A 22414-nucleotide genomic window follows, 5' to 3' on the forward strand; every position below is an offset into this window, starting at 1 on the left:
ACCAGCCGGAAGGAGGGCCCACGCCGGCGGCGGCGCCACGTCCCCAAGGAAACCGCACCGAGCCAATGACTGCCGGGGGACTCGCTAGAGAGGCCCGCCCCTTACGCAGCCGGAGTCAAGGGCGAATCCACGGCGTCCGCAGCACGTTCGTCCTCCAGAGTAGCCAATCGTCGATAAGGAAAGGCCCCCAGGACTTCGAACCTCGTCCAATAGGAAAAAAGCGTCGGCCGAGGCTCCGCCTTAGAGGGGCGGGAGGTAGGCAGCTCACCTAGCTGAGCTGGACAGATGGCTTTCATTCGCTGCTTTCAGTGGCTCTGGTTGAGGTCTCGGCTGCTGCTCCCAGAACCCCGACCCAGCCGCTCCGGTGGGTGAGTCCGCTAGACTGCGACGTATTCGTTGCAGAAGTGCACCCCTGTCCCACAACTAACTTGCAAATAACGTTCTTATTCTTCTTTGCTTTCACCAGCCCCATCTTTCTCTTGCAGGAGGGACAGCATAAAGCCTAAATCTTGTCGAATGTGTTGCATCTTCTGCCACCCTCCTCTACCTGCTCACGGGCAGCTTTCCTCGCTTCCCTGACTACAGCAGAACACCCTGGCCTTTGCTCGCTCTGCTCCTACACTTCCTAGACGGATCCCCACTCATCTCGTACCTTTTAACTCAAGGGTCATCTTCCTCCGAAAGTCTTAGCTCACCTCTACACCTCCTTTATACATGTCTTCTGTTGCATTTACCACTTTGAACTGTCTGCCCTACTAGTCAGAATATTTTTTCTTTTTTCTTTCTTTTCTTTCTTTTTTTTTTTTTTTTGTTGTTGTTGTTCTCCTTGGGCCTTGAACTCTGGGGCTGGGCACTGTCTTGAGTTCTTCAGCTCAAGGCTAGCGCTCTGCTTCTTGAGCCACAGTGCCATTTCTGTTTTTTTGGTGATTAAGATAAGAGTCTCACAGACTTTCCTGCCCCAGCTGGCTTTGAACCACAATCCTCAGATCTTAGCTTCCTGAGTAGCTAGTATTACAGACTTGAGCCACCAGCGTCTGCCTTAAGTCAGAATATTCTTAAGGGCAAGACTATCTGCCTCTTATCTATTCCCAAAGCCAGCTATCTTCTCATATCAGATATAAGAATTGTGTGATAAATGAATGAGTGTGGTCAAAAATAAAAGCCACAGCCGGGAGTTTGGCCTAGTGGTTAAAGTGCTTGCCTAGCATGCATGAAGACCCGGGTTCGATTCCTCGGTACCACATACATAGAAAAAAGCCGGAAGTGGTGCTGAGGCTCAAGTGGTAGAGCTCTAGCCTTGAGAAAAAAAACCCAAGGACAGTGCTCAGGCCCTGAGCTCAAGCCCAGGACTGGCGGAAAAAAATAAAATAAAATAAAAGCCACTTAAGAGATCAAAGAGATCCCCCCCCCAAAAAAACATCTGACTATAACCACTCACTGTCACAGTGTTTAGCACAGGCTCAAAGGATGTCAGAAGAGTGAGGGATCTTAATAGTAAAAAAGGGAGGGGGAATTGTGTTCACTCTGACTTGGTTGCATCAGCATGGAGAAACTGAAAGTTGGCTAACTAGAAGTATATTAGACTGATATAAAGGAGCATATTCTGTCTCAGCTTGGTCCTGAGTTGCAGAGGGTCAAAAATATTCACATTGATCATTACTGATTGGGTCATGATCATTCTGCACTGCTTGATACAGAGGTTGTGGGTCACAGTTCTCACTGACATATGATCTATTGTCTTGTTTGCTAATTCAGTATGACTATTGTTTTCTCCCTCCACCACTCTCTTAACCTGGTAGTCTCAACTTGTCCTTTCTTCTTTAATTCTCATTTCTTCTCTATCTCTCAGTCTTTACACATGTTTCACCTGAGTCCAGAAACCACTGAGCAAAATAGACACATCAAGGAGCTGAGAATGTAGCCTAGTGGTAGAGTGCTTGCCTAGCATACACAAAGCCCTGAGTTCGATTCCTTGGTATCACATACACAGAAAAAGCCAGAAGTGGCTCTGTGGTTCAAGCGGTAGAGCATTAGCCTTGAGAAAGCCCAAGGACAGTGCTCAGGCCCTTAGTTCAGTCCCCAGGATTGGCAAAAAAACAAAAAGACACATCAAGGCTGGTAATAAACACAAAACTATAATGACATGAAGCATTAACATAAGAGCTCAGTTCAGTACCTAAACCAATATAGACAAGGTTTCTCTCACATCCATAAGTAGACTCTGTGTGTGTGTGCACATGCATGCATCCATACATGTGTGTGTGTATTGTATGTGAACATGGGATTGTTTGTGGAGATGAGCAGAAGAGAGGAGAGGGAAAGAGAATTATGAGAGGTCAATAATATTAAAATATAGGGCTGGGAGTTTGGCCTAGTGGTAGAGTGCTTGCCTAGCATGCACGAAGACCTAGGTTTGATTCCTCGGTACCACATACATAGAAAAAGCTGGAAGTGGTGCTGTGGCTCAAGTGGTAGAGCTAGCCTTGAAGAAAGCTCAAGGACAGTGCTCAGACCCTTAGTTCAAGCCTCAGGACTGACAGAAAAAATAATATTAAAATGCATGGTGTCTATGTATGAAGATGTTACTATGAAACATGAAAGTATTTAAAATAGTGTGGAGTGTGATAGGGAAAAGGAATAGCAACAGAAGAGGTTACACTGATCAAAACATACAATATGCATACATGGAAGTACCTGGATAAAACCCTTTCTATAGTTCAAATACATTAATGAAAATATTTTGGACTTTAAAAAATTATTGAAATTGTTTTTGTGAGTTCTATGTCTGATCGATCTATCTTTCTATCTATCTATCTCTTTCAAAGTTCTGTGTTCCACAAAATGGATGCTTGTGAGCGTAGATAAAATCCCTATCTATTTTAAACAACATTTAATTCATCAAATTTAAGAGCTACGTAAACTTACACTGAAACATCCTCCACAATTAAGACTATGTGAATAACTGATGTCCTAAAACAGAAAAGAAACCTGTGTTTTCATCCTAAGATTTTTATTACTTTTCTTTTTTTTTTGCAAAATTTTGACCATTTAGTTTGAACAATAGAGTATACTTTAAAGAGTCCATATGCCATCAGTCATTTGTTACGTCTGAGTCTTTCTAAAACTCTGCAGTGCTTGTAATGATTATATTGTATGATTAATAGCTCACAAGCCTGAGCTCTGAGATTTCCATCCAACAGGCCAAATTAAAAAAGAAAATGTTGAGATGATTTCTATTTACTATAGTTCATCACTTTGAAACAAATGCTAGAAATTCATATTTCCAAATAGCTATAACATCTCTTTAAAGTTTGTTGACAGTTACACTTGAAATTTTGTCAAGATGCCATCAATGCCCAGTCATAAGCAAAGTCAGTCAAACCTGTCCTACATTAGGTGTCAGCCTGTTTAGTTCATTTTTCCTTCACAGTTCTTTCTTCCACACTTCCTAATGCATTGACCTCTAGAATAGGAGGTTTTGTAGTCTTCTCTAACAAGTTTGTTCATCATATATCTTTATTGGACTTTCTCAAGGCTAGCACTCTACCACTTGAGCCTCAGCACCACTTCCAGCTTTTTGCTATGTATGTGGTACCGAGGAATCAAACCTAGGTCTTTGTGCATGCTAGGCAAGCACTCTACCACTAGGCCAAACTCCCAGCCCTCAAAACCAAACTTTTATCTCCCCTCTCTCCCCCAAATCTCCTTTATCCCTTGTCCCATCTTCAGCAAAATTCCCTATGACTCACCCAAGCAGGAACCTGAGTCATTTTAGACTATCTTCTATTTTCTCCATTGCCATCCAACTGGTTATTAAATGTTCTTCATCCAAATGCCTAAAAATCTTCTCTAATGCCCCTTGACAAGCATTGCAACTAAGGGCTATGCCTGCGGACACACATCCCTCCTGAATGCCCCTCCAACCCAATTCTAAAATCCAGTCACATTCCTTCTCCACTTAAACTCATTCAGTGATTCCTAATCCCAATAGGATATCATCCAGATTCCAAAACATGGTGTGGTAGATTTTGCTTCTTGACCCGAAAAATAAACTCTTTTCTCTGCCTTGTAGAGTAACCACACTCTAATGCCTGGTTGTGTGTAACAAATGCTAGGCTCATATAATGAGTGATTATTGTCCTTAATGTACTATGTTATCTCTCATCTCTTTTGCTGTCCCTTGATTATCTCATATTGTTACAGTATCTCACTTTGTTATCTGATATATTGGATATATTTGTATTTGGTTATTTGAAATTGGATAGGGAAGGGGGGAAAACAAGATGAGTGGTGGGGGTGGCGGGAGGGAAATGGGGACCAAGACATGAGAAAGGGTATCAATGTATGTGAATTAATGCACCTTCTATCTGGTGAATATAATGTAACCCTTCTATTAATTACAATAAAAATATATGAAAAAAAAACGGCTAGGCTCAAACCCCTGCCCCAAGAAGTATATTGTCATTTGGTCTAAATCAATCAAAAAGTCTAAGCTGTATGCCTGAACACTTCAAAGCCCCACTTACTGGTTTACTGTCTGTCTCCCTTACAACTAGAATAACAACCTTATCTGAGCAATAATTTCGCTCTAAAAATGAAAAGGTAATGTTTATACATATGAGAAGAGTTCAAAACTGCTGGAGCCAGCCGGCAGCAAACCAGGGTTCGCAGATTGGGGTTCCTGAAATAGGGGGCAAGGACTAGCAAGAAATAGAAGAGAGACAGACATACACGGCCAGGGATGTCCGCAGTCCAAGACTGCTGCGTTTATTTTTCACTCCTCCAGACCCAGGGAACCTCCAGGTGTTACATTCATATGGTAAATCTCAGGTCATTTACATAGAATAGGGCCAGAAAACAATAAGACAATAAAGCCATTGTCTGATGCAAGTCAAGGTACAGTTTGATTCCACTCTGGCTCCCAACACAAAACAATTGTTAAACTGGGTGTAGTAGCACATGTCTGTAATCCTAGCACTTGGGAGAGAGGAAGCAGAGGATTACAAGTTTGGAGCTAGCCTACACCGTGTGTGTGTGTGTGTGTGTGTGTGTGTGTGTGTGTGTGTGCAGTTAAAATTTAAAAATGGCAACCAAGACCTAATGAAACATAAAAATTACTAAGTTAAGAGGTAGTTGAGTGGTAGAATGTTTGCCTAGCATGCACAAAGCCCTATGTTCGATTCCTTGGTGCCACATACTCAGAAAAAGTCAGAAGTGGCACTGGGCCTCAAAATGGCAGAGCACTAGCCTTGAGCAAAAGTGTCCAAGGACAGTGCCCAGGCCCTTGAGTTCAAGCCCCCGGACTGGGCAGTGGGGGGGGGGTGGCTACTAAGTCAATAACAGCTGGTGCTATTGAAGTTGTAAAAGAAAAAGACATGAAAAAATAAATGGCCTTGGATTTGGTGAAGATTTCTTAGATTCTATGGCAAAAGCAAGATCTACAAAAGAAAAATCTAAAAAATGAAGACCTACCTTCCAAAATACAGTATTAGGAAAATAAAAAGCCACACAGAAGGGGAAAAGATCCTTGTAAAATACAGTCTGATAAGGGACTTGGATCCAGAATATAAAAATGAATGCTTAAAACAAAAGGGGGAAGTTTGGCGCCAGAGGTTCATGCCTATAATCTTAGCTACTTGGGAGGCTAATACCTGAGGATCACAGTTCCAAGCCAGCCAGGGCAGAAAAGTCTGTAACCACTCAGAAGAAGCCAGAAGTGACACTGTGGCTCAAGTGGTAGAGTGCTAGCTTCAAGCATAAAGAGTCTTGGGGACAGCACCCAAGTTCTGAGCTCCAGTGGGGAATAAGTGAACAAAACATCAAAGAAAGATGGTGACACAGATGTTCACTTTCAACCTCATTTGTCATTAGGGAACTGCAAACTAAAACTACAATGAGATACACTAGATCCCCTAGAATGGCAACATTAAACAAACATAATAATTTGCCAAGAACATGGGTAGTACCAGGTCAAGAGGATCTTTAATTTGCTCTTTGGAGAGTCCCACATGAAGAGGAACAGAAGTTACCTGCCAATAGCCAGAAGCACGGAGTCCCGGCCACCAGTGAAGTACATTCCCCAGCCTAGCAAGATTTCAGGTCCTGTAGCCCCAGCCAATTTTACCCACAGAAATGATAACAAATGTTTATTGTTTTAAGCTGGCAATTTCTCATGAAACAATAGATAACAAATATTACAACCACACACAGGCTTAAAAGAAATAAGCTGTACTTTGGCTGGCACACAGGAAGCCCTTCACAGTTAGCTGCCATTGTTATGTAACACACCCATGCCTGCTTTTCACCAGAGAGTGAAAGTTTCTGAAAGAGAGAGAGAGAGAGAGAGAGAGAGAGAGAGAGAGAGAGAGAGAGAGAGAGAGAGAGAGGGAGGGAGAAGGAGAGGGAGAGGGAGAGAGAGAGAGACTATAACTTATTCATTTCCTTTTTGGCATTTTCAGCCTTTCCTTATCCTTTTCAGCCCTCTCAGGGCAAAGCCCTGAACACCATAACAGAGGCGCCAAGATATCTCTTAAGCTGATTAAATTAAATCAAGGTTTTTGTTTTTAATATTGTAGGTGGAGATTGATTCCATCATGGCCTTGAACTTCCTAAGCAAGCTCTCCACCCTCTTAGCCCAGGCCAGCCTGGAATTCTTATCATCCAGCATCAGCCTTTCCAGTGCTGAGATTATAGACCTGGACCACCATGCATGGAATTTCTGCCTGTTTTTTGTTTGTTTGTTTGTTTTTTGCCAGTCCTGGGGCTTGAATTCAGGGCCTGGGCACTGTTGTATTTTCTCAAGGCTAGCACTCTACCACTTGAACCACAGCACCACTTCCAACTTTTTCTCTGTATGTGGTACCAAGGAATCGAACCCAGAGTTTTGTGCATGCTAGGCAAGCACTGTACCACTAGGCCATGCTCCAGGCCCTTATAGTCAACATAATAAATGGGGAAAAAAACTGAAACCATTGCCTATAAAAGTCAGGAATGAAACAAGGTGTCCACTCTCCTCATTCATTCAATATAGTTTTAACATTAGCCAGCCTAATAAGGCAAGAGAATGAAATAAAAGGTTTACAAATAGAAGTCAAATTATCCTTATTTACATTAAATTATGAGTCTTATAAGGAACATTAAAGACTCAAAAAAAGAAAAAACCACTGAAATCTAATAAACATTTTCAGCAAAGTAGCAGGATACAAAGCCAAACATTAGATTTTTTTTTTTAACAAATCACTAGTGAACAGAGAAAGAAATTTGAATATTCTCATTTATAGTGGCCTAAAAAACATTGAATAACTAGGAATAAACGTAACTGAAGGTTAAAGATTTCTGCAATGAAAACTATAAAACACTGAAGAAAAAAATGAAGACATTAGAAGATGGACCTCCATGTCCACAGATTAGCATAATAAATATTATGCAAATGGCTTTATTTTATACCAATGTTTGAAAATATTAGTGAAACCTGTTAAAAATTGTTTTAAGAAGGGTATTGTTCTTCCCTGGATATGTGGGACTGAGAGGGGATGGGTTTGACTGGAATACACTGTATGCATATATGGAAACATCACAAAAAAATCCCTTTGTACAAATAAATGCTAAGGAAGACAGAGAGAGAGAGAGAGAGAGAGAGAGAGAGAGAGAGAGAGAGAGAGAGAGAGAGAGAGAGAGAGAGAGAGTCATGAGGAAGTGAGCACTAGAAAATACAGAAGTCCAGGTAAAATGTATGTAGTCAAGGATGAGTCTTTAACAAACATGCAGTAACAAAATGGGAATGGGGATTCAGAGAGTAGCTCACTGGTAGAATATTTGCTAGCATATACATTGTAAGCATAATCCCAGAAAACCACACTGACAAAAGTCATATAGAAGAAAGCAAGATTTAATGTCCAAAGTGGACAGGCTGCTCTCCCACAGGATAGAGAAGAGGGAATTGCTCTCAGGCAGGGGAGGTAATTATAGGGTGCTAGGGGCTGGAGACCAGAGAAAGGGCTGGGAGCAGGAAATCTTTGAAGCTGCAGCAGGATCCTGGAGGTACCAGCCAGCCAGGGCCAAATCTCTGATAGCTGGTTTATGCCAGGAAAACATCCTGTATCTGGCACACAGCTGAACAATACATTCTATAGCCAGGGCCAAATACCCTATAGCTGGTTTATCGCCAGGAAAAGTTTATACTGGGGCACATAGTCAGTCCAGGCACCTTTCATTTGGACACTACAGACAGCGTGTGACCAGAAATGGGCACCAGAACGATGGAGAGAGAATGTCGTTAACACAGTTGGGCCTGGGGTTATGTGGACTTTTGTGTGGGAGTAGGCAACTGTGGCTGGCCCTAGCTTGTGGATGCCCAAGATGAAGGCTGTCACCTTAAAATGGGGCAAATATGCCTACAGACATATCCTGGGTTTGATCTTCAGCACTGGGAAACAAAATACCACCCGCTCCTCTAATCCACACACAAGGAAATGGACCTAAAGAACAGCCTGGAAAGTCACACAGATAACCCAGGTTATGGTTTGAGGTCCAAATATACTGCCATAAGGTTTGGGTTAATGCCAATGTTGTTTTACTATTACTTTTGCTAGCTCCTTAACCCTGGCTAGTTACTTTGATAATGAATCCATATGTATAAAGGATCCACTATCACAAAACATTAAAAATACATGCAACCCAAATCTCATCCTTGCTGATAAGATTCTTTGTATGTCAAAGACAGTAGAAAATTATTCTTTGATAACACTCCAGGAAAGCAGTTTAATTATAGTCTTTTTTTTTTTTTTTTACTTAAGGGTATATCTAATCTTAATAAAAAGTTCAATGATTAAGGTCATATATGACATGGACCTGAAGTTCATGATATTGCTAAGGAAAAAGAATTATTTTTAAGATGGTGCCAAATTTGGTATTATAGCAACAAGATGACATTGTGTAAACAAGCAAAGGACAGTGATGCTTAGGGACAAGGCACTTTGCACTGACTTCTGAAGGAAAAATAATTACAATAATATTAACATTTATTGAGTTTTATGAAGATGTCTGATAGCATATTAAGCATTTAACATTTTCCCCCTAGGATTCAAACTTATTAGGACTTCACACTTCAGCCATGCTTCCAGTCTTTTTTTTTCATATATTTTTATTGTAATTAATAGAGGGGTTACATTATATTCACCAGATAAAGGGCGCATTACTTCACATACATTGATACCCTTTCTCATGTCTTGGTCCCTATTTCCCTCCCCCCCCTCCCTGCCCCCAGCTTCCAATCTTATTTGTCCTGATTTTTTTTTCTGGGTTGGTACTGGGGCTTGAACTCAGGGCCTAGGGCACTGTCCCTTAGACAAAAAAAAAAAAAAAAAACCCTAGGGGCCAGGAGTTTGGCCTAGTGGTAGAGTGCTTGCCTAGCATGCATGAAGACCAGGGTTCAATTCCCTGGGTACCACATACATAGAAAAAGCTGAAGTGGTGCAGTGGCTCAAGTGGTGGAGCACTAGTCTTGAGAAAGCTCAAGGACATTGCTCAGCCCCAGGACTGGCAAAAAAAAAAAAAAACAAAAACCCAAAAAAACACAAAACCCTAGTCCTGGGGCAACACACACACACATACAGAGCATTAAATATTTAGGAATGTTTCACTCCTACAGCTAGAGAAGTGGAAGAAACTGAGAAATCAAAAATGGAAGACAAAATTGCAATTCCTGAAAGATAGTGTATCACTAAATAAATGAAATGTAGGCGGGGTGCAGGTGGCTCATGCCTATAATCCTAACTACTCAGAGACTGATATCTTATGGTCACAGTTCCAAGCCACTTAACCATCAGAAAATCAGAAATGGTGCTGTGGCTCCAAGTGGTTGAGTTCTAGCCTTGAAAGAACACTGGACATTGAAAGAACACTGGACAAGAGTTCAAGCACCACCACCAACCCCCCCACCTCAAAAAAAAAAAGGTGAAATGTAGAGCTTAAGGAGCAAAAAAGCACATAATAGCAGAAATGAATCATTCCTGGAGTAAATAAATGAGAATGCTAACAGATTTTTTTTTTTAAGCCGGAGATCTATTCATTTCTTAAGGGAAATGAGCTAGAGCACAAAGATGCTTCCACTCGTGAGAAGTTCCTAACCTGAGGTTAACGGAACCCTAGGGAGTCACGTTCAAAAACTCTGAAATTCAGATATGTGCGAAATTGCGTGTGTGTGTGCGTGCATGAGGGAGGAGAGTGGGGGGATGATGATTTGTAGTTTTATTGTTTTCCAGGTCACAATCCCAAGTCCTTAACCACCTGTTAAGAGTACTGATGAGAAGGAAAAGGACGGAGAAAGCCCTGAAAAAGGCTAGATCTCTACATCTAAGGACGCGCTATAAGCGGACAGGGACGTTTACAGTCGCATCATCTCATTAAAACGGGTATGAACAGCAGAACAGGCAACGGCGCTGGGCAGGTTTGTGCAAACAGGCTCCAGTGGGGCCGGCGGGGAGGAAAGGGCGGCCGGGGTCCTCAGGGCAGATTCTGGGGTGGCCCCCGTGGCCTCCTCGCCAGGTCGCCCGTACCACCACCACGGATCGCACCCCAAGCCTGTCAAAAGGCGATCACCCCAGGCGAGTCGGCTCGAGGACCAGCCGTACCCCCGAGCTTCCCCAGCGTCGCCACACATCCCGGCCGCTCTGACTACGCGGTCTGGATCCACCGCTCCACCTGCGGCCACCTGTGACTCATCCCTTCCCCATTTCAGCATCGCATTCCCGACCGTCCTCGGCGCCGAGCCCCGCCTGGGCCGAGCCCACGAGAATTCATTCATTCAGCCACGGCGGGGCTCATTAAGCAACTTCAGGAGCGTAGCCCGCTGGCCGGGGTCTGGGGCCTGAGGCTCATCGGGCCCTGCGGGGTCCAAGACTCCAGACCCGGCCGGATTCCACCGGACGCTGCGGTCGGAAACTCCGCCCGCCGGTGGCAACAGCTTCCCGGACTCGCGGTGCCAGGGAATCCGGTGCCCGGACGGCCCCGCCCCCGCCCTCGAGATCCCGCGGGAACACGACGCGGGCGCTGGTCCCGGAGCTGCGCGCAGTCCGGGAACCGGGGGCTAGCCCTGGGGCACGAGCTGTAACGGCACTCGTTAGCGGTTTGACCTCAGAGGCCCGGCACCGCCCCCCTCCCGGGCGACCCACGGCCGTGAGACCCAAAGCCCCACAGGCACCACGCTGGGGCCCAAGAGCCGGTCCCCGTAGCACCCAGGAGCTTCTTTCCGTAGCCAATCAGAGACTGGTGTGGTACGGGCCAATGGTCACCGCCAAAGTATCCGGTGCGGTTGAGCCTATCCAAGTGGAGCCTCAAGTTTCTCCCGCCCCTGAAATGTCAAAGGCGGGCCTAGCTTCCAAGTCCGCCAATCGATGGCCAATAAACAAGAAGCTCCCAAGATCAAAGGGGAAAGGGTGGGATCTAGGCGGCAGCAGCGCCTCCGGGCGGAAGAATGACAGGCGATTTCACGAATAGCATGGACTCATTTTCTCTTCCAGAGGAAGGGGGTGGGGCTAGGGTGGCGTCTGCACCAATGGCCTGCTCGGGGGGGCGTGTTCACGGGGCCAAGCGGGAGCCAGAGGCCCCGGGCTCTCTGGGTTGCGCCTGAGGCGGACGCAACGGGGCCGGGGGGCGGCGGCGGTAGTGGCGGCGGCGGCGGCGCGGTCGGGCGCCGTGGCTGGCCCGGGTGGATGGAATTGGAGGGGCGGAGTGCAGGCGGCGTGGCGGGGGGGCCGGCAGCTGGGCCCGGGCGGAGCCCCGGGGAGTCGGCGCTGCTGGACGGGTGGCTGCAGCGGGGCGTGGGCCGGGGGGCCGGCGGCGGGGAGGCCGGGGCCTGCAGGCCCCCGGTACGGCAGGATCCGGATTCTGGCCCGGACTACGAGGCGCTGCCGGCTGGAGCCACTGTCACCACGCACATGGTGGCGGGCGCCGTTGCCGGGATCCTGGAGCATTGCGTGATGTACCCGATCGACTGCGTCAAGGTGAGAACCTGCACCGGGCTCCGAACCCTACCTGGGGCTGACCTGACCCGGAGTCCTGTCTAGAGCCAGGATCCGGCTGAGAGCTGGAGCCGCCGGGTTCTTTTCCTGGCTCCTACACGATTTGAACCGAAACTCCATGCAAGCAAGGTACTGGCTGGGAGAGGATTCCAGTCAGGAATCAAGACCTATTTCTAACCGTCATTGAGATCTGAATCCGGACTCATTTTCGAAAAAAAAAAAAAATCACAGAGAAAGCTCCGGAACCCACCTGGGACTAAACAGGCATAGGGTGGGATGGGGGAATCCCGAAGTACAGGTAAGTGCTACTAAATTCTGGTGGTGCCATCTGGCCTGAATAAGACTATGAAGTGCATCTTATGGCTTGAGATATTGGTCCGGTAGGTGCTTCAGGCAAGCTACTTCCCGTGTCTTCTCTTAAAAGTGACAGGGCAGGAACTGGGATCTTTCCGTTAAAGGTCATATTAAATCTTGAAGCATGCATGATGGAAATCATGGAGCAGTTAGAAGTCAGAGTATCAGACTGAGAGTAATATGTTCAGGAAAAGGTTTCAGTTTCTCCGTGAAACAAGCCTGATATCCCACTTTATTTCCTGAGATTAAGACTAAAACTAAATGTTCTGGGAGCACATTAGCACTCACATATAATAGGAACGAAACTGACAGTATGTTTTCCGGGCACATGAAATTGAAAAATTAAAAAAAAAAACCAACAGGGCTGGGGGAGTTGCCTAGATGGGAAGTGTAACAATTAGAAAGTAGATGTGTGAAGAAAGTAGAACGCGATCAGCAGGATGACATGATTGCTGTGAAAGTAAAACTAATTGCATCCACAACCAAGCAGGATGACTAATGGATACAAGAGTCAAGTCCTGAAGAAAGTTTTGTGACGATGAAAATCAATTAATTGTTGGATTAAAACATAGTTCTTATCCACTAGTAAAGATACCAGCCACCCTAAAGGTGAGGTATAAATCAAGAAGGAAATAAACTCAAGAGCACTGTTGTAAGACTATAATAGGTATTGGTGATTGCACGTTATCAAATGATAATCCTGGCAGTTTTTCTGAGTGTGTTTTCCCAAATTAGGAAGATGTTATATTGGGAAGGAGTATCAACTTGGCATTGCAAAGTAGATCCCCTCTGCTTGCTGGTGTCTCTAGCACTGTTTGGCATTTTCCTTAGTAAGGTAGATGAGGAAATGGGGAAAGTTCTCAGGAAGCTTTGTGAATGACACACTTGACAGGAGCATTTTACAGCATTACAGGGTAACTCCTAACAAGAGCCATCTGCACAGAAAATGTAATTAAGTACATTTGACTAAGGTGAACATTAGAAGAACTTGGATTTTGGGGCTTGAGGCGGAGTTCTTCAGGTACTGATCAAAGTCCTAATAAAAAACCTTGCTCTATCTTCCCTGAAACATTTCCCTTAAAAGAAATAATCAATGAAATAAATGTATGTGAGAGAACTATTCAATGGAAAATGAGTGAATGTAAATAAAAATTCTGACACTTTTGTAATAGACTTTAGGTTGAATGACTGAAATAATAATGCTGCATATCCAAAAGTTCATATAATCTAGCTGCAGAGTGACCTCACTCTCTTTGCACTGTAAGTAGAATTCAGGGTTTAAGGCCCTAGGTTTCGGGAAGAATATCTGAAGGATTGATCAAATGGGAAACAGGTCCAAGAAAGCAATGCAAATTCCTTAATGGCTTGGAGAATACAGTAGGGTAAAGGGACTAGCTTAGAAATGTTAATACAACTTCACAGTTTAACTGTTGTACTGTTACATAATGGGTGCTGTCTCCTTACTCCATGTATTTACATGAAGCTACTGTTGCTGTAAACACTTTATAAATTCTCCTGTTAGAAATATCTCTAGCAAATCCGTGGTGAGAGCAAATCTTTGTCCTGTGACAAATACGAGTCAAACGATTTATTTTGTAGAAGGGGAGACCACTTAGACTCAAATATGGATAATATGGTGAGAGATTTGAATGCTTGGGTCAAAGATAACATTTGGAAAGTCTGGAGACTACCCCTGAGGCCTGAGAAACCATTGAGGAAGCACTTGTGAAAGAGGAGCTCTGGAAATTCCTCCTTTGGGGTTTTTTGCATAACCACAGCATTGCGGGAATAAATCACTTCTAGCCTTCCAAGGGAACTATTCCTGTCCATCTAAATATTTTTTAAATTATTTTTGAAAATGAGTCATACAACATTACAGTCCTGCCTGCAAACCCTACATTAAAGAAGTAATTATTTGGCCTGCAGGAAAAAATGCTCAGGAATCTTTAAAAAATAACAAAGGGTATCTTAGAAGAACCATTTCCATCTAGAATGCTGAGATTTAAAGAACTAAACGAGAGGATAATATCAGTATATCTTAAATATTTTTGTGCGGGCATGAATATAAGACTCAAATCATTTTCTTCAGATAGGGATTCCCCATCCACTTGTCTCTTGGCAGCTGTTTTTCTTTTACATAAATGGGTGGTAGAGAGGAAAAGCAGACCCTAAGACTGGACTAGAAGTAAGTGTTAGAGCATGAAGGGCACCCACGGTATTTGCACAGGAAAGCTGATGTTGCCTTTTGGCATGCAGGCCTCTGTATTCCCCGACACTTATCAGGGCCAAGTTGCCTTAAAATATCCTCGGGAGGGACCATGGGAAGTCAGTACAGCCTGGGTAGGCCATGGCTCTCCAGTTATTTCCATGGTCATCATAGGAGGTTTGGAAACCTAGCTAGATCTCAGTTTCCTTTTCTGGGCCTTAGAATCAAGCATCAGACTCTCACCTGCAGGGACAGGCTCTGTGACCCAAAGCAACCAGAACTTGTACACAGTCATCTGTGTACACCTGTACAGAGTGCTGTTTGTGATCCTATGGTGGTATCACAAGTATTGACATACAATATATAAAGAGGAAAAGAACAAAGGGACAGGAGTCTCTATAAACTCCCTCACATAAATGGTTCTCTGTACACATCCACCAGTAAAAGGCAATGAAAGTATTGGCTTATTTGCTCTTCTTGCATCTAATAACGGTAGTTAAATATTCAAGTGCCAGTTCTTAGGTGCAAGTGCTTTCAGAAGTTTCAGTCCTTTAAACAGTTTTAAAGGTTGGCACCAATGTCATTTCATAGATGAAGACAGGTGGCTTGGAGAAGAGTTAGGTAACTTGTCTGAGGTCAGAGTTGAGTGCAGAGTCATGACTTGAATCTAGTCTGTTATAGCCTCCCCAAAGCAGATTTCAAGAACCAAGCAAGGCCATGAATTTCACAATAAAGCTTGCTGATGGATATATGACCTTTAGATTAACAGCTGGGCATGTACCATAAGTCACCAAGAGCCACAGAGAAACTTCAGAAGAACAATGCAGGGGCCCAGAGTTTGTGGTAAAGTGCTTGCCTAGCATGCATGGAGACCTGGGTTCAATTCCTCAGTGCCATATACATAGAAAAAAAAGCTGGAAGTGGTGCTGAGGCTCAAGTGGTAGAGCTCTATCCTTGAGAAAGCCCAAGTTCAAGCCCAGGACTGGCAAAAAAAAAAAAAATTCAAAATTAAACCTGATTTATTCCTGGAGTCTTACCAGTTAGTTGTGTAAGCCTATTTGTGAACTGATTTAGATAAGAGACAAAGCTGCCATGATCTGTAAATTATTGGATATGAATAAATGTATCTTTGAAGCATTTTTAATACAATAAAAAAGCCTTGCATTTATAGCTCAGTATGAATTATCCATGGTTTTTACATGCCTTATTTGTTTTAAATTCCCACAACAGCAATATGAACCAGCCATTCTTAGCTTCCTGTTATAAAAGACCATTTTTACAGAGGTTTAGGTGACATAACACAGAACAACACATGTAGCAAAGCTGATGTTCAGACTCAGGCTTTCTAACTCAACTGTGTCTTTGACTTTTACCAAACTTCATTTGTTTAACTTCTCTTCAAAGCCAGTTTATGTTTTGTCCCCAGTGAAGCTTTTCATAAATTCTTAAGAGTTTTCCTCTTAGGGCAAAAGGTAGCTTTATTGGCTCACAGATTTGGGCATCTATATTCAATTTTAATTTGGCATGACTATGCCTGGCTCCTCTCCATGAGGGTGTATTTTTATTGAGTTGGCATTATTGAATTAGATTTAGATGTGTATGCAAAATGTTCAGGCTCGCTCACAGTCCAGTTTTCTCTTGGAGGCAAAGCATTCCTGGATGCAGATGCCTGACCTTCCAGAGCTGATGGCCAAATACATACCCGTGAGCAGAGCAGTGAGATTTCTGGACATCCATTCTGAACAAGACCATCCTAATACATTTTTGGAAATATGACATTGTTTTAATATCCAATCATTAGTGTTTAGCATGCAGTTTTGATTCCTAGCAGAAGAAAGTCACTGCAGAAGAATGTGGATGGCTTGAGGCTAGACAGGACTTGTTCATCTGGTTCATTTCTTTTTTTCTTGTGCTCTTAAGAAAATGCTCTTGGAACCTTCTACTAGGCCAAGTTGAATCAGAGGGTTCAAGTTTTCGAATCCAAACTGAATCTGATGGGTAGAATGAATTTATTTAAACGGTCATCAGTCGCCCCCTATTGGCTGACTGATGGCTGTGTCCTTTTTTTTCTTTTTTTTTTTTTTGAACTGCTGCAAAGATTTGACAAAAAGATTCGTTCACCAAACAAACCTTAAGTGCCTTCTGGGTGCCAAGTATTAGATAATGATTTTTGTGTGTGTGCCAGTCCTTCGACTTGAACTCAGGGCCTGGGTGCTGTTCCTGAGCACCCAGGCTCAAGGCTAATACTCTGCCAACTTGAACCAGAGCTCTACTTCTGATTATTTTTTTGTTTGTTTTGTAATTTAATGGAGACAAAGTGTCACAGACTCCTGCTGTGGCTGACTTCAGACCATGATCCTCCTATCTCTGCCTCCTGAGTATCTAGTAATACAAATGGGAGCTAATGACACCCAACTCTGATTTTAAATCGCTAGTTTCTAAACTGCTTTTGATTTTGACATGGGAGAGACATAATTCATTGACGGTCTAATTTGAGGAAGTGTTTGAAGTGAAAGCCCCAAAGCTCAATAAAACAGTCTATGAACATGACACAGTGTCTATCATGCACTTTATTTTTTTACAATTCTTAACTCTTCAAGAGATTTCAAAGGTTATGTTTCACAGAAACTGCTTCACAGAAACTGTTGAGATCCAGTCAATTTAGGCAAGAAACCTGAAAACCTTTTCAGTGTTCAAGACCGTGCTGGTTCCCAGCTAGATATTTCCCATCTACACGAATTTGAGCTCAGGAAATTATAATCGCATTTATTAAGAACGCTACTTATGCCAAGACTACTAATGCCGAATTGTCTGAAAGGTAGCTGAGTAGTTTGAATATAACTCAGAAGATGAGCTTCGGGGAGCAAGGCTAGGAGCAGTGTTTAGAAATAAAGCACAAAGTACATTGTAGGCAGTAAATGCTTCAATTTAAAATCTGCAAAATTCTTAGCCTAAGATTTTAAATTTGATCTTTCATTGTTATTAAAAAGGTGATATGCAAAAGGGTTACTGTAACATAAGTCAGATAAACACTACTTTTTTAAAGAATTTATTAACATTGATTTTTACATCATATTTCAAATGACATGTTAAACAAGTATTCAAGAAGGGGATCTATATACAATCACTGGCATTTAGATTTTAGAACATAGTTAAAATTAGGCTGAGGGTTTGTATGTCATAAATACATATTAATCTATGTAATAAAACATAGAGTCATAAATTTTTTGTCTATGTAGTTGTGTTTATATTTCCAATTCCATGTCTATAGCATTAGGTACGCAAATGTTGAGTCATCGCTCTAAACAGTACTTTTTTTTCCCCCTCCTTTTTGTTTTTTTGGTTTTTTTCTTTGCCAGCCATGGTGCTTGAACTCAGGGCCTGTTGATCCTGAGCTCTTTTGCCCAAGGCCAGGTACATTTCCTTTTGGACAGTGTCACCCCTTTCCTTGCTCTCTCCAAGTTTTTCCCTCTCACTGCCACCTACAGGTTGTATGGTTCATTTTCAGCATAGTGTCTAGAGTACCACTGCTGTTAGCCTGAGTTTATTAAGGTAGAAAAGCAACTTGTGAATCACAGACTTGATTTGGGGCAATGGATAATTTTGGACTTTCACGATACTCACAAATGACAGTGCTCTCAAGAGGGAGTAGTAGTGAAAGACAGTCCAAGATTTGGTGGCTGGGCACTGGTGGCTTAGGCTTGTAATTCTAGCTACTCAGGAGCTTATGATCAATGGATTGCAGTTTGAAGTTAGCCATAGCAGGAAAGTCTAATAAACTACCAAAAACACTGGAAGTAGAACTTTGGTCCAAGTGGTAGAGCACTAGTCTTAAACAACGAAGCTTAGAGACAGTGCCCAGGCCCTGAGTTCAAGCCCCAGGACACACACACACACACACACACACACACACACACACACTCACACTCACACACTCACTCCCCAAGATTTGGAGAGATGGAGCATAGACTTGGGGTGAAGTGAAGCTGAATGGATGCCAGGTATTACTTCCATGGATGAGTGTGGTTGTGTGTTTGCCCAGTGTCCACAGCCTGAGTATTAAGGTGGGGCGAGAAATTGTCAGCACTGACCTTGCACTTCTCTTTGCTGTAATTCCAGACCCGGATGCAGAGTCTACAGCCTGACCCAGCTGCCCGCTACCGCAATGTGTTGGAGGCCCTCTGGAGGATTATAAGAACGGAGGGCCTATGGAGGCCCATGCGGGGGCTGAATGTCACAGCAACAGGCGCAGGGCCTGCCCACGCCCTCTATTTTGCCTGCTACGAAAAGTTAAAAAAGACATTGAGTGATGTAATCCACCCAGGGGGCAATAGCCATATTGCCAATGGTATTAAGCCTTCCTGTGCTGGTTCCCCCACTTTCCCAACTCTTTGGGCTTTGCTGCTGCCAGTGCTTCCCGGTCTCAGCATGGTTTGGCGCTGCAGCTTTGGGCTGGGGTAGGCCAGATTATAGGTGAGGGACTTCCAAACCTGATGTTCTCAGACAACGGGCTGCTTCAACCCCACCCCTCCTTTGGGGCACCTGAACAAAGGGGCACAGTATCCTCCCTTACCTACCAGCTTGACTTTTTCCTCTCATCTCCCTGGCATCAACTTCAAATGCCTGGTAATGCGGAGGGAAGGACTGGATGGACAAGTGTTAGGATTTGGAGCGGGTTTGGCAGCATGGGGGCAGCAGGACGGAAGACAGGTTCTGTGGTGAAGATTTGAACCACCATGTTCTCCTGAACTGGAGGCAGTTGGTGCTATCCTCTGTCGGCATGTGCCAGCTTCCTGTGTGGCCTAAGCTGCATTCTTAAAGCCATCTGTGCTGCTAAAATCCGGGCCACCTCTGCCTCTTTGGGGCCTTCCCGTCAGATGCGGAATGTACAGTGATGGCCTTAGCAAGTTGATGGGCGCAATATCTCCCTTTCTTGGAGCAGGGATTTAGGAGCAGTTGGGTTCCCTTCCTTTGGACTGGCTCTTAACATTTCCCTTTCCTTGCTGTGACTTACTGTGGTGTCACAGCCACTCCCCTTTACTCAGGGCCTCCAGGAAGCGGTCACCCACCTGGCCTTACATGTGGCAGTTGTTTTCTCATTTGCAGGTGCAGCTGGGTGTGTGGCAACATTACTTCATGATGCAGCCATGAATCCAGCAGAAGGTAATGATTCCTCGCCCTACCTGCTTGGCAGCCGAATCTGCATGTCTAGACTATGTAGTTTCTGGCTTGCAAGAAAAGGGGGGTGGAGGGGGGGAGGCAAGAATATGTATGTCAGTCAGAGTAGGAAATCCTCCTGTGTTATTTACCAGTAGAGGGCACTCCCTCCTTATTTTCAGCACTTGGGAGGAACTTGTTCAGAAACCATTCTTCTGAATATGATTCATCTTTGTTCTAATGGCCTGTTTCTGTGCCTTCCTAGAAGATTTGATCTCCTAAAAGTTTATCAGATTTTTTTCTTCAAAGAAGATGGATTTGACTGAAAAATATTCTCTTGTTGGAATGGGGATAGTTAAGATTTAAGACTAAAAGATTACATTGTAGAGCTCAATCTGTGCATTGCTGCCTGACTGTTGACTTTCCCATTGGAAAATAATGAAGGGCTGGCACATCCTCCATGTTCCTTAGGTCTGGGAAAGGCCATGGAGTAGAAAGATCTGGGGAAAGCTAGAGATCCAAGGAACTCGCAACCCCAGTTCTACCTTAGGGACTGGGAGACATTTGGGAACAACAGCCAAAACCCTTTGATTAAGAATCTTGTTTTTTTGCGAGAGGGCGCAGTGGCTCATGCTAGCCCAGGCACAAAAGGACCTGAGACTCTTATCTCCAGTTAACCTCTAGAAAATGGGAAATGGGGCTTGGCTCAAGGGTAGGGCCGTAGCCTTGAGCTGAAGGGCTCAGGGACAATGCCCAGACCCAGGGGTAGGGTGGTAGCCTTGAGCTGTAGAGCTCAGGGACAGTGCCCAGGCCAAGTTCAAGTTCCATGACCCCCCCCCCTTGTTTTTGCTTGGTAGCACCAGTGGTTGGGAAGTCACCATCCTCACAGATGAAGTTAGATATTCCTCCTTGTACCCAAGGACCGGGATTGGTAGGGCTCGGTGTTTGTTAGTACATTCACTGCCACTCGGTCACATGTTGTTGGGAAATAGATTGGTGCCTATTAGGTGTCCACTAGCTAATTTTTTTTTTTTTTTTGCCAGTCCTGGGCTTGAGCTCAGAGCCTGAGCACTGTCCTTGGACTTTCTCAAGGCTAGAACTCTACCACTTGAGCCTCAGCACCACTTCCGACTTTTTCCTATGGATGTGGTACCGAGGAATTGAACCTGGGACTTCGTGCATGCTAGGCAAGCACTCTACCACTAGGCCAAATTCCTGGCCCCCCCTAGCTAATTTTAATGAAATCCTGTTGGGAGTTGAAGCCATTATTTTTAAATTTAATTTTTTATTATATTGTTGGGTAATATATAGAGGGGTTACAGTTAGTCAGGTATTGGGTACATTACTTCTTGAACCTTGATACCCCTTTTCATGCTTTTGTCCCCCTTTCCCTCCTTTAGGGCCATTATTCTTACTTTTTTTTATGATCTTTCCAGAGTAATGGGCAACTCATTCATACTTTTTTTCTCTCTCCACTCCATTGGCTGATCTGCTGATTGGGACCCTGAATCTGGATCCTCTTGGTCACCGGCCGGTTGCCATCGCCATTTCTCTCCTTGTTGATAATGCTCCCCAGTGATCAAGCAGAGGATGCAGATGTACAACTCACCATACCACCGAGTGACAGACTGTGTACGGGCAGTGTGGCAAAACGAAGGAGCCGGGGCCTTTTACCGCAGCTACACGACCCAGCTAACCATGAATGTTCCCTTCCAAGCCATTCACTTCATGACCTATGAATTCCTGCAAGAGCACTTTAACCCTCAGAGACGGTACAACCCCAGCTCCCATGTTCTCTCTGGAGCCTGCGCAGGAGCTGTAGCTGCCGCTGCCACAACCCCACTGGACGTTTGCAAAACACTGCTCAACACCCAGGAATCCCTGGCTTTGAACTCAAACATTACAGGACATATTACAGGCATGGCTAGTGCTTTCAGGACGGTCTATCAAGTAGGCGGAGTGACCGCCTACTTCCGAGGGGTACAGGCTAGAGTAATTTACCAGATCCCCTCCACAGCCATCGCATGGTCTGTGTATGAGTTCTTCAAATACATAATCACTAAACGGCAAGAAGAGTGGAGGGCAAGCAAGTGAGTGAGTGAATGCTGAATGAAGCCAGGGCCAGGCAACACGGCTGTGCCCTGCCTCCACGAACCACGCTCTATCTCCTGGCATGTTCCAGCCTTGAGTGGAATTAGAAGGAAGGTAGAGAGCTCTCCCTAGGCTCTTGGTATGTTGGCTAACACGCGTTCCTGCCAACCTCCGTTGCTGCCATCGCCTTTCCTTCCAGGCCCTGAGCAAGGGCAGCAGAGCACACCATGGCGCCACTGACCACCTCTCCATCCTGGGCCTGATGACCTGCCCTAGACTGTTATAGAGGAATAAGCAGCACATTCCCCTGGTTCCTAATAAAAGGCCTTTAAATTAAATGATTCTGTGGGGTGTGTCTTGGGAGTGATGGACTGTTGGGCTGTTTGTGACTTAGCTTAAATCAAAGAACTGCATGGAAGGCTTATTGTGTGTGTCTGGTTTGGCTTTCTGCTGACCTTCCTGATGCCTTAAGTCTGGGGCTCTGTTCCCTGGTATCAGTAATAGAGTTCAGGGGTTCTCTCAACACCTGGAGCACTGGGCCTTTACCAGTAGATCCCACTGGTACCATTTCTTCCAACAATAGCAG

The 22414-nt window shown here is 44.4% G+C and overlaps 1 protein-coding gene across 4 annotated transcripts; it reads left to right on the forward strand.

Moving 5' to 3' along the window:
* Nucleotides 1–11627: 11627 nt before the first annotated feature.
* Slc25a28 (solute carrier family 25 member 28) lies at nt 11628–22160 on the forward strand. 4 transcript variants are annotated; one of them, XM_090346095.1, is made up of 4 exons: nt 11628–12002; nt 18700–18928; nt 19669–19743; nt 21314–22160. In XM_090346095.1, exons 1-4 carry the CDS (start codon nt 11712–11714, stop codon nt 21829–21831), a joined length of 1113 nt encoding a protein of 370 aa, XP_090202221.1. In that variant the 5' UTR covers nt 11628–11711; the 3' UTR covers nt 21832–22160. The 4 variants fall into 4 exon arrangements, with proteins under 4 accessions (XP_090202221.1, XP_090202222.1, XP_090202223.1 ...); XM_090346096.1 differs by having other exon boundaries at nt 11629–12002; nt 19687–19743; XM_090346097.1 differs by lacking the exon at nt 11628–12002 and adding an exon at nt 12025–12318.
* Nucleotides 22161–22414: the final 254 nt, after the last annotated feature.

The sequence above is a fragment of the Megascapheus bottae genome, chromosome 15 (assembly GCF_031878675.1).
Source record: "Megascapheus bottae isolate mThoBot1 chromosome 15, mThoBot2.hap1, whole genome shotgun sequence".
NCBI classification, from domain to species: Eukaryota; Metazoa; Chordata; class Mammalia; order Rodentia; family Geomyidae; genus Megascapheus; species Megascapheus bottae.